The following is a 12545-nucleotide window of genomic DNA, read 5'->3' on the forward strand; positions in this document are numbered from 1 at the left end:
GAAATAATGAATAATATATGGTACTGGTTTCACTCTGGGCTAAAAATTATCTTTAAAAATTGCCCCTTTATTGGAGTCCCCCATAGATCTGCTATGGTCCCTGCCCATGTTTCAAATGAGGGGTGGGTGTGTCCTAACGGTCACTGCAAAAAGCATAGTAGGAGAGGAATAGCCAATCGCAGCCCTGCTGTCATGCAAGCAAAGACAGGCTTCGGTTCCCTATAAGGTCCGCCTAATTGCTGATTGGTCCCTATCCTACAGTGCCTGCATTGCTTGCCGTTGGCTTCCCTGTATAGCCTGGGGAAGAGGGCAGCAGGAAGTTGAGCAGGGCAGGACTAGTAAGGTTTTTGCAGAAATTTTCAATAAATCAACTTTTCTTAGCACATTCCTTCTATATTTAGGGGAATTAATGCACTGGAGGGTGGCAAATGTTAGGCACACCCCAGAGATTGTAATTGCTTACAGGTGCGGCTTTCTCCTAACAGAAGCACTAGCCTGGGGTAGCTGCGAGCCAGTGATCCTCTTCCTTCTCTCTTCTATGTTTGGGATCACAGGGCAACGCATGCCCAGTAGAGTGAAAAAGATGGCTTTTTTTGTTAAAGTTTGACTTTTCACTCTACTACTGCGCATGCAGAAATGGTACGAAAAAAGAAGGAAGAGGATCACTGACTCGCAGCTAAAAGGTAAGTGATTACAATCACTGGGGGGGGCACATTTGGCACCTCCACCCCCCCCCCCCCCCCATGATGAGCAATCATGCTGGTTTTTGTGACTGAAAATAAAACAGTTTAACTAATATGCACCAAAACAATAAATTGAGTGATTATTCTATTTCTATAATTGAAACAGTAATCTAAACAATTTATTTATTCGCCTAATGATATAAAATCTGATTCTAAGCAACTGTCAAATATAAGACACAAATTGAATCCTGTAAATGGAAATCTCCAGAAAGCTCCAAATTACAGGGAGGGCATTCACTATAGAGTCCATCTTAAGCAAATAATTCTAACTTTAAAAAAAAAAAATCTGTAACAAGAAAACAGTACTTTGTACTTGATTCTACCCATTTTGGTAGCAAATCCTATTGGGGTTAATTTCAAGTTTACATTTTTTTTAGTTGGTATAATAGTCCAACTAGAGTTATGGAAAATCCCACGTCCCAGTGACTGCAGTTAATAAATTCCACACCTGTATCATTAAAAATTTTCATTGGTTTCAGGGTTATTTGTAAATACAATTAATACTGTATCAGTCTGGATTCTTTGTACTCTGACGCAATATAGAAAAAACTCAGCTCTTTAACAGGCCTGGAGAAGTAGTCTTTTGTTACATTGTTCCAATAGGCCACAGAAAAAAGGGGCACAAGGGATAGCAATTGCATTTACAAATAACTTCTTTTAAATATGGTATTGCTTACAATTGCACTTTCTTTCATTATGTAAAACATGTTTTGGGTGGAGGGCACAGTTACCTGTCCATTGATAATGTATGCAGCTGATAAAAATCATACTATACCTTGATAATAAGGTTGATATGCCAAAAGAGAGCATTTAACAGCAGCATTATGCCTAATTCTGCTAAATTACAAAGAATGATTTTATTAAATCATCCAATTATATCTACAGTAAAAAAATATTAATAAATTACCTGAGATGGTCCTTCAGTTTCCCCTTTCTGTTCATTTGTTCTTGTACTATGAAGACACATTGCTAACAAAGTCTCGAAAAGTCGCACAATATGTTGCTCCCACTCTTCAACTACAGCCTGGTTGTTTAAACTGGGTACAACTGAAGCACTTGGAGTTTGCAGTTCTTGGGGTCCCATTACACTTTCTCGGAATAACTCCATGGAACAGCTCTCCTTTGCAGCTCTGTCCCAATTATCAGGACCAAAATTCTGCAGATTTTTATTTTTAACCACTTCTTTGTAACTGGACAACTTTTGGATTATCAATATTACTAAACTATGGCATAAGTCAAAGCCTCCAAGCTTAAAAAACTGTTTCTGGAATGCTGAACTTGAGATAAATAAGCGATGGCACATGGACCAAATATCTGCTGCCCTGTGCATATGCTCTGAACTTGGTAAAACCAGGCTTTCAATAGGCAGCACTGGCAAGATATTCCTTAATGGTTCACTTGCTGTGCTATCATAACCAGAAGTGTCTTCAGACTCATTTAAAGGCTCATGGTCAAGCTCACCCTCCTTGCTCACACACAAAAATGCCAAACACAGAAAAATGTTTATCATGTTAATGGTGTGATGCTCATCTCTCTTTTTCTTTGGATAAGCTTCTTTCAGACCCGCATAGAATTTGCTGAGGCTTTGAGAACCATCCAGATATGACTGTTGAGCATATGTCTGGGATGCCATAATAATGTCAACTTTATCACTGTTGCCATTATCAACTTCAGATGCCAGGTAGGTAGTATGTTGTTCTCCAAGGCAAAGGATGAGTGTCTCAAACACTTTCAAACAGAGACACCTTACAGAGTCTAAATAAATAAGTTCAGTGATCTGATTTAATCCATTTGAATTCAAAAATATTTCTCTTATTACCCTGTTGGGGAAAAATGAAAGGTGTTTTATTTATATTTTGTGAGTTTGAGGTCCTGCAATTCAAAAGGTTCCAGTCAAACTAATGAACAGGGGGATGCAAGTGGTAGAAAGTAGTAGGGTTTGTCAAAATTACCATCCTTTTGTATGTCTATCTATGCTAATATAAAACAATAAAACAGTGATTCCCATCCTATTGTTCTGGATGTTGTGCTTAATATTCTAACATCAGGTGCTCATGTTTTTCAGTGCATGAAGACTAACAAAAAGGGTTACACAAACACACAGGGCTGCAGCTTAATATAAGCTGGTGGAACTATTATTCACACATTTGACCACAAACTAGCATGTACACGTTACAGCATTTTTTCTTTTGGCCAGTGTGTGTGCTAATAGCGTATTCACAGCATCCATAACGGTAATAGGTACTTATCACGTAAGAGTGTTACTTGATTCTAGGGGTCTACATTTGCATTAGGCTGAACCAGCACACTGGCACAAGCTGTAAGTTGCTATGACCTTTGTGAATGGATTTTAAGCACTTTCAAAACAGGGTGTGATTTTAATATAAATTCTGATACAGCTGGCTAACTACGTCAAAGTCAATCAATTATTCAATGCACACCTACTAACCACAACTGGTGGTATGTATATTATGCATTGTAATTGTATTTACTGTTTTGTGAATATTTACCATATAAAGAGCATTATATGTTAAACATACCATTTGCTGCCTTTTTGTGGTTAGTAGGTGTGCATTGAATAATTGATTGATTTGTATTAATATTCTGTTTGCCCCTATGTGGGTTTGGGGAACAGACTTTCATTTTCACCCTTTTTTCTTCTTTTTGCTGTCTTAGTTTTAAAGCCAGCTATTTCTGTTTTAGAAATTGTGGTGTGCCCTCCAAAACTATTTATTTTAACTACGTCAAAGTCTCCAGACCAGGCTACCCATTTCATTCCCACCCAAGACTGCTTACCCGACCCTACCCACCAGGGGTGAAAGGGACGTCATGAGATGGATTAACCAGGCTAAAAAAACATATATTTTTCCACGTGAGAGAGTGGGGTGCAAATTAGTAATATCAGAGCTACATTTTACATAGTTATCCAGGCATGGTACCATACCACCTCATTTTCGGTTTGAAATCCAACCACTTAGCTAGTATTTTGCAGGTACCTGATCCAATGCAGGAGTCAGACCAAAGTCATCCTTGGTCTGTCCTACACTGATCTGACTCATTAGGAATTCTTGAATTACTTTAGGCATTTCTGCAATAACTGAGCTTTTACATGTATATTTTATTATTATACTACACAAGAGCCATGAATATCCTCTAAATGATATCCTTATAAATAACACTTATCAATGTCATCATATATAATTGGTGCTTGGTAATGTCGTTTCTGTTACATGACTTAACTTGTGTATTACCAAGTACTTCCTGTAGTAAAATATGAGGACATTTTGAGTCATCTCAAAGTTCCACGACCTGTATAAAAGTACTTGGCCTTTGACCTCTATGCTTTCATATGGTCATTGAACTCCTTGGTGACTTATAATACCCTTATATTTTTCAATAGGGGGTAAATTATTCACTATATAATATATACACAAATTTATCACTAATGAAAAATACATAATTGCTACTCTACAGGTTAGAAGGAAAAAAAATATCCACAAACCTGGATTTTAATAGGTCGGGTAAAGTTTGTAAATAAATCTTGAGAACTTCTTGCGGCAAACATTTGCTGTGGAAGCTGCATGCTTCACTGCATGGCGTAGTTATACCCAAATGCTGAGAATGATGAGCAATCTCCACCCCTCTCTGAAAGATGCCATTAAAGATAAAGGAATATAGTTTTGACTGGACAATGCCATTTCCACTTTGTATTAACTGGCAAATATGGGTAGAGATTTGCAAAGTAAGCTGTAAGTCATTACCGAAAACTACATCCTGGTAAGCTTGCAATGCATCCCATTTCCATATCATGTCTTCAGATCCTCCACTTGGCAAAATACCTTGAAACTTATAGGAGGGACTGCACAATGAACTAGAATCAGCACCTCGCCCCTGAATTGTTTCTTGCAAGTCAGCAAACTGATCAGAATCCACAATGCATATATTGCATGTTGCTTGTTTAACATTAGGTGGAACTTCCCTACCCCCCAGCTGATCTAACACAAGGTTTGTGAGGAGAGAGATTATATGTTGTTGAAAGTTTTTTAACACCGGTAATTTATATACATAAAGTAACGGAGCAATAACAGACTTTGGATCCATACAACAGCAGATTCCAACATTACGAATACCAGAAAGAATCTGTATGTATGTTTGAGTCAAGGAAACTTGTTGAAGTAGACGTAGGCATTGGTGTGCACACACAGCAATACAACAACTTCTTTCAGAATAATGGACCTCACCATTTGCATTTTCTTCAAAGGGGTTTGTAAACACCTGGCTCTTGAATATTGAAACAGGAAGACCTGAAAGATCCCTATGATGATGCATATAATGTGAAAACTCACACCTCCGATGCCTTTTTCTTGTACACATGGACTGATGAAGCTGCTCAGATTTCACTTTTTTGATTACACTAATTATTTTAATTACACTGTTAATAAGTCTCAAAAGGTGAGAAGAAGCTTGTGATGCTATATTTTCATCTCTGGAATATAACCATTCCATTTGAAGCACTGTTTTTTCAACTAATTCAAATCCATTGTGTAGTATAAATTCATGCAAAAGCTCTATTGATTGGCTAAAATAAAAAGGGTTTGGTGCAGCAGACTGAAGGCACGAAAGAATAATTTGCAAAACACCTTCAAGAAGCTCTGGCAACAATAGAGCTTGATGTCGATATTTTGAAAATTTAAATTCTTCTTGAACTTCCAGAAGTGTTTGTTTTTTTCTTGGAACAAAAGGGTCTGTCTTGATTTCTAAACAAGATTTCATTTTTACAGAGGTCCTTAACAAATCAATAAGATTCTTTCTTAGGTTGTCAGGCATGGCTTCTGCACTACTGATGTCCACAGAGAGAAGGTGCAAGATTGTACGCAACAACATTCTTTGCACTAATGCCACAGGTTCATCTGTCCAGCCTGCTGAAAGGGACTCCCACTCAGTAGCACAACACTCACCAAAGTTAGACAGGAACTCTGTTAATCTGGGAATTACGCAAGATGCAAGTGAAGAATTATGGTTCAGCATAATGTCAAATTTACAAACTTTCTCCAGCAATGAAAGCAAGACATTACAGAGGTCAAAAGGTGAGTTTTCCATATTATTTACAATTTGCAAAGCAGCTACATCATTTAAAACTTCATTGCCATTGTCCTCCGAGGAACATATCAGTTTCGAGACATGTAAATCCATTGTGCCAAGATTCATCCTGGATTCTACTTTGTTCTGTAGAGGACTTCTGCCAGGTAGTTCATACTCCTTGCTATTGTATAATGTTAATGGCTGTGATCGTCTCTGCTTTGTTGTCATATATACTTTATCATCAATATTTGCATCTGAATCAGATGATGATGATTTTCTTGAATCCTTTCCTGAATAACGATGGGTATTTCTGCTTAATCGCTTCGTTTTGCGATGTGGCAGGTTGCGTTTTGATGGATTAAGGCTCTCCAAATTAGAGGTTCCTACAGCATCTGACTTTTCCTGAGATATTTCTGGATTTGTGTTTACATCTTTGGTCACAAATAATTCCGGCAAAAGAGGAAGATTGAAATCTGCAAAATAAATCAAATAAGCATAAGCATTGCTTATGTAATGAAGTTTTATGTGAGAAAATTTCTGTTTACAACGTGTATACTATAAAGTGAGGAGGTAGTACCAGATTTACAAGACCATTTGATAAACTTAAAAAATGCATTTAAATTTTTGTATACAGATTAAGATTTTTTTTCACCTTTCAGGTAAATTTTGTGTGTGCCAGGCCCTGTATTAATCTATTAGTAATTACTTATGTGTCGCATTCTTGCCAAAATACAAAAGGTGTCAGCATATAAGAAAGAGAATATATTATTAATAAAAAATGCAGGGTCTGCCTAATCTTTTGTTTATATTGTGCCACCACATTTATGCAGATCTTTATAGGGATTATTACATCAGTCCATGCTTTAGGGAAGCTCAAAGTCTAAGAAGCCAATAAACCTGTTTTTGAAATATAGATGGAAACCAGCCCAGGCAGGCATAGGAGAACATAAACACTGCTTGCAGATAGTGCTCATGACAGAATAAAAGTAAGGACCCCAGTTCTGAAAGGCAGCAGTTAATTTCTAATGTGATTTTTTATTTACTTGAACTAATAAGCCCCCTCTCTTTGCACTGTTGTATATAACACAATTTACAACAACTAAACAGCAATGAACAGTAAAGTAAATCAGTTGTCACATTGTTCTGCAAGATTTTCTACCCTTATGAATTCCCAGTACTGTTATACATAGGAGGTGATCTGAATTTTCAGTTTTATAGAATCCCCAGATAGCCCATGCTGTGTTCTCTCCAGGGCATTATTGCTGGGCTGGTCGTCTGGCACTTTTTTGTGTCCATCCTGCTCATCTCCCACCTGCACCTCACTTGCTCTAATAAAAGACTTTTAACAGAAGCCATTATGACTGTGTGGTGTATATTCAGAAGTGCAAAGTCCTACCAGATTCTGTAAAGTCTTTTTATATTACAATAAGTTTTGCTTTATTTATTTATTTTTAAATATTCCTGTCCCGCCCAGACATTTATGTCTGTTGTTCTGTTTACAACAGAAAAAATACATTTTCTTCTCTAATTATTTTCACCAAATGTGTAACCACTACATTTACTTATAGGATATTTAATGTAGAAACCACTCTGTAAAACTGGTTTTCTTTTATCACCTTACAGTTGCCCTCCCTTTTACTTCATGAGCCATAATATGCTTATGGAAAACACTTTGTGACAATTTAGAGCAGTACTACAACATAGAAAAATACGATATAAGAGGAGCAGTTATTCAGAAACTGAAAGATAAAATGCAGTGATTAGTGATGTAAGCACTGCATTATAATAAGATATATTGCAGTGCTTAGTGCTGTAACTTGTAACATTGTAGTCCTATGAGTTAACTTCTAATATCCTTATATTTTACAACCTGGTGTTTTTATAAGACAAGTTTGTGTGAGCATGTTACAAGTTGCATCACTAAGCACTGATTATAACTAATAACATCATCAAGCACTGTTTGTAAAGTAATATAATTTACAGGATATTCATTGCATTTTATCTTAGAAATAGCTGCTTATATTAGTATAATAAACAGCATACAAGTATAAACATGATGTCCTTAATTCATGTTTAATGTCATGTAACTTCCCGATAACTTCTAATATACTTATATTTTACAAAATAGAGTCTTAAATGGGTCTTTCTAATATTTCATGTAAAGCATTGTTTGAATTAAATGACTCCCCACCCATATAAATGCAATATTTTCAAATATTAAAAGCTTTTAAAATTGACGTAAAGAGAGTCTAAAAGCAATCTAAGTGACTAGAACAAATTATTTATCAAAGATTACCTTTTGCTTTTTCTTCATTTACAGGAATCTTCCAAACCAAAGGTAGGAGAGACAAAATTAAAGTAAGCAGTTCTTCTCGGCATGTTAATTCCTACAAACGGAAAAAAAAGAATATATCGTTTTTTTTTTTAAAGCCACAATTACAGCAAAAAATATGCATACTAAAAATCAGCAGAACAGTACAACATTGTCTGGTTAGGGTTGTACATCAAAAAGGTTAAAAACAACTGAGCCCAATGATTTATTTGCAATGAAGATCATGCCCTCAACAATCCTACCAATGAAAAGCTAGTGTTGACATGTAACACATCTGTGCAACTCAAGCAATGGTATATGCACACTTTCTAAGTTCATAGCATTCCTCACCTAGTAGAGAAAAGAGCAATTGTAGAAGATTAAATGTCAATAGTTAATGTTAGGCAGAAAGGAAGGTTTAATTTACTTGCAAAAATCTGTAAGTAAAAGTAATGAGCGTTTTTTTTTTGTTTGTATACAGAATACAACTGCTTTTAAATTCTTCACCAAGTCAAAGAGATATCATATTAAAATAAATGAAAGCAAAACTATGGAAGCATTTGACTGCTTATTTTATGTACATGATATCTTTGATATGAAAAGCTAGTGGCTGCCGTTATGCAGAGAAACATGCTAAATTCACTTTTATGTCAATTAGGTATTAATAGGCTGAAACTGCACCTATCATATCAACGATATGTATGCCTTATGTGTTAAATAAAGCTGAGTATGGTCATGCTAATTAAAAGAAAGAGATACTTTAGGGGACAATCACTGCTTGTGGCACAAAGTATGCAGAGAAGGGTGCAACATGCAAAAAATAGAAGCAATGCACCATCTGTTTGGACTTTGCACCTGCCTCGCTGCAGAAAAATTGCAGCAGGTCTCTGCTTAAAAACAGCGCTCGGAGACCAGTGATCACCCTAGCAATCGCCTGCATTCAGCAGAGCTGTATTTATGAGGGGTGGAGGGTTCTGAAAGCATACACATGCCATCCCTTAACTTATGCATCATGTTCTTATAGTGCTTCTTTGAAGCCTGTACTTTAGCACTTTTCCTCGCACCAATTTTTTATCCAGTACGAGGTGCAGAGTGAAGTTAGACTTTGGGTGTAAGTGCTTTTTAAATAAATACTAAGGGGTTTTCTTCTCTTTTGTGCACTTGCACTTGATTTTGGGGTGTTTTGCCTCTAGCAGTAAGTCAGTCCCACGAGCACTGTAATTGCCTGAAGAAGAATGTCAGCCTCTTAAGCAGTGAGTTATTGCCCCTAGCACCACAATTTATTGCCACCCCACATATCTTATTGCCTTCAACAGTGTGTTTCAATTCCACATTTAGCATGAACTTGCCTCTAGAAATCTCAGTCCCCCGCAAGCAACATACTATTTCTATCATCTGTCCCACAAATAATTTATCAGCTCCAGTGTTATATTTGTGCATTTATAACACTGGGTCTTTTATATTTGCTCTTAAATTATATCAGTGCTTAAGGCATTATGCCCAGATTATTGATGTGCGAATCGACCCATATCCACTTGCTTCTGATCCTCACCTAACCCTAACTCACCAAGCCTCCAATATTTATAGACCTACACCTGACCCATCCACCTCTGACGTTATCGAAGGGAAGGGGTATGCAGACACGAGTTTATAACTGTCAACGTCTGAAGGTGAAAGTGGGGCATAACAAGGTTGCTCGTGGGGTGGGTAGATGGTAACATTTGGCCCAAACATGCCAGTGACCCGCAAAAGATGTGTGGTTTACCTGTGGGTTGGGCAAGCTTGGGATGACCCACACATTAGTAGTCTTGATATATGTATGTCCTTCATTTTGCATAATGCTCTTTCTAGCTGTAATATGGAGTGATTATACTGGAAAAAAAAGTTTCCTCTGAAGAAAAATTATAGTATGCTTTGTTAATCACCAAATGTAATTCCTTTTAAAGAGAACAGACTTGAGAGGGTGCATGTGAAAAATATGGGCATTTAGAGACACTATTCCATCTATTATTTTTATCCACTTGTTTAATGCAACATCTTGAGAGAATTTTTAAAATGGTTAAGTGCATTATTTAAATGTAAGTGGAACTAATCTTGACTGCTACAGCACACTTTAAATGTAAAGCCATTTGACAGTATCAGAGGATGTGGTGACATCTAGTGCCACCCTCAAAATGGTTTTAGCAGGCATGAAACTGGTATGAACATAATCATTATACATACCTTCGCTTAAAGTGGATATTCATCCAAATAATAACATTAACTAATAAAATAAATCAAAATTCTAATCATAAATACCCCAGTAACAGGGGGTGTCATAGTATCATTTTGCCCCCATGACCATAGGTGTCTAGTTCGGCTCTTACTAATCAGTTACTTAATACTGAGAGCCATAGGTTTCTGTCCCTCTGTATTCTAAACTGTACTAAGTAAACCTAAGTAGCAGTAGTCAGTAGTGCGGGTCGGGCAACCTCACCACGTCAACTGCGGGTTGCGGAGAAATGGAGAGACCTCTCTCCATTTCTTACACATAGGAAATATATACCCATAATCCCACCCATAAAATTGCCATATCCAATGGCATCCGTTACAAACATATACATATTCCATGAACTAATTAGATGTGCCTGTTAAGTAGTTAATTGTTCACACAGTTTTATATCCTGAATTTTTCAGATAGTCAGTTAAAAAAGAAACTACATAACATTATAATCGCAGTTACAATCCTTTAGATAAACACATTGTTGCAGCACATTAATCAAACTATGAACTGCTTTTAAAAGTAACAGCTTATATCAAATGTTAAATTCAGCCCTTGAGGTTGCCTTGTGCACAGTTTATAAATCCACTTCACTTCTGCCCGTAACAGTTTTGATTGTATATCGCCCCCTCTAGGTCCTGCGGTCACTTTTTAAATTCCCTGCAGCCTCACATACCCTACATTACCATTACTGCACTCACTAAAGTGCCTAGAGACTGTTGTAGTTTCACTTCTTGATTTTATTAAGTTTAAATGTTCTCTAGCCCAGCGTTTTTCAACCGCTGTTCCGCGGCACACGAGATGTTGCCTGGTGTCCCGTAGGCAGGGCCGCAATTTTTACTTTCAAAGGGGGCCCGGCGATGCTACAGTTTTTCTTAGTAGCTCGGGCCCCCTTTAATAAAATCCGGGCCCTGTCATTGGTTGCGCCCCGTGTGTACGGGTGACGTCAGTACGCACGGGGCGCAACGTTATAAAAGGGCCTGTGTGCGGTCGTGTGTAGGCAGAAGTGCAGAGGCGGCGCGCGTGAGGGGAAGATGCTGCTGAAGCCGCCGAAGAGCAGAAGTAAAATGCTGCTGGGCACCAATGTATTAGGGGGGGCCACGGGGCACACTGACTTATGGGGGCACTGCTGCTGGGCACCAATGTACTAGGGGGGCTGGCTCTTGGCACCAATGTACTGGGGGGCACTGCTGCTGGGCACCAATGTACTAGGGGGCACTGCTCTTGGCACCAATGTACTAGGGGGGCACTGCTGCTGGGCACCAATGTACTATGGGGGCACTGCTGCTGGGCACCAATGTACTAGGGGGGCACTGCTGCTGGGCACCAGTGTACTAGGGGGGCACTGCTCTTGGCACCAATGTACTAGGGGGGCACTGCTGCTGGGCACCAATGTACTAGGGGGGCACTGCTGCTGGGCACCAATGTACTAGGGGGGCACTGCTCTTGGCACCAATGTACTAGGGGGGCACTGCTGCTGGGCACCAGTGTACTAGGGGGGCACTGCTCTTGGCACCAATGTACTAGGGGGGCACTGCTGCTGGGCACCAATGTACTAGGGGGGCACTGCTCTTGGCACCAATGTACTAGGGGGGCACTGCTGCTGGGCACCAGTGTACTAGGGGGGCACTGCTGCTGGGCACAGAGTTAAATTTTTTAACATTTTCTAATGGTGGTGTGCCTCGTGATTTTTTTCATGAAACAAGTTTGCCTTTGCCCAAAAAAGGTTGAAAAACACTGCTCTAGCCCTCTCCTTTAGTGGCCTGGTGGTACAGCCAACATATTGCTTTAAACATCTCGTGCAGGTAAGCAGGTATACAACTGACTTCGTATTGCAGTTTATATAGCTCCTTATATCATAACGCTTATTAGTCACACTGCATACAAAAAAATCCGAGACATGTACTGCTGTGCACGTCACACATTTCCTTGCACCGCACCTATACATCCCTTTACTTTGTAACCAAGTGGTTCTTTGATCACCCCGCACATACAGACTAGGAGCTAAAATAGAACCCAAAGTGGGAGCCTTTCTCGCTACCATCCGGAAACCTGAATTGAGAACTCTTTTAAGGGCTTGGTCAGCATACAACACCGGTAGATATTTTCCTATAATCTGTTTAATCTGGTCAAACTGTCTACTATACTT

General features: G+C 38.5%; 1 protein-coding gene across 2 annotated transcripts in view; it reads right to left on the minus strand.

The window, feature by feature from the left end:
- Positions 1-12545, minus strand: part of lyst (lysosomal trafficking regulator) — a 154070-nt gene that overhangs the window by 103903 nt on the left and 37622 nt on the right. For both annotated transcript variants that reach the window (XM_031902458.1, XM_002935831.5), the window contains exons 3-5: positions 8122-8212; positions 4246-6298; positions 1651-2563 (exon numbers count right to left, since the gene is read on the minus strand). In XM_031902458.1, coding sequence (XP_031758318.1) covers positions 1651-2563; positions 4246-6298; positions 8122-8212 — 3057 coding nt within the window. The remainder of the gene's footprint in view (positions 1-1650; positions 2564-4245; positions 6299-8121; positions 8213-12545) is intronic.

Source organism: Xenopus tropicalis, chromosome 5, assembly GCF_000004195.4.
Source record: "Xenopus tropicalis strain Nigerian chromosome 5, UCB_Xtro_10.0, whole genome shotgun sequence".
In the NCBI taxonomy this organism is placed as follows: Eukaryota; Metazoa; Chordata; class Amphibia; order Anura; family Pipidae; genus Xenopus; species Xenopus tropicalis.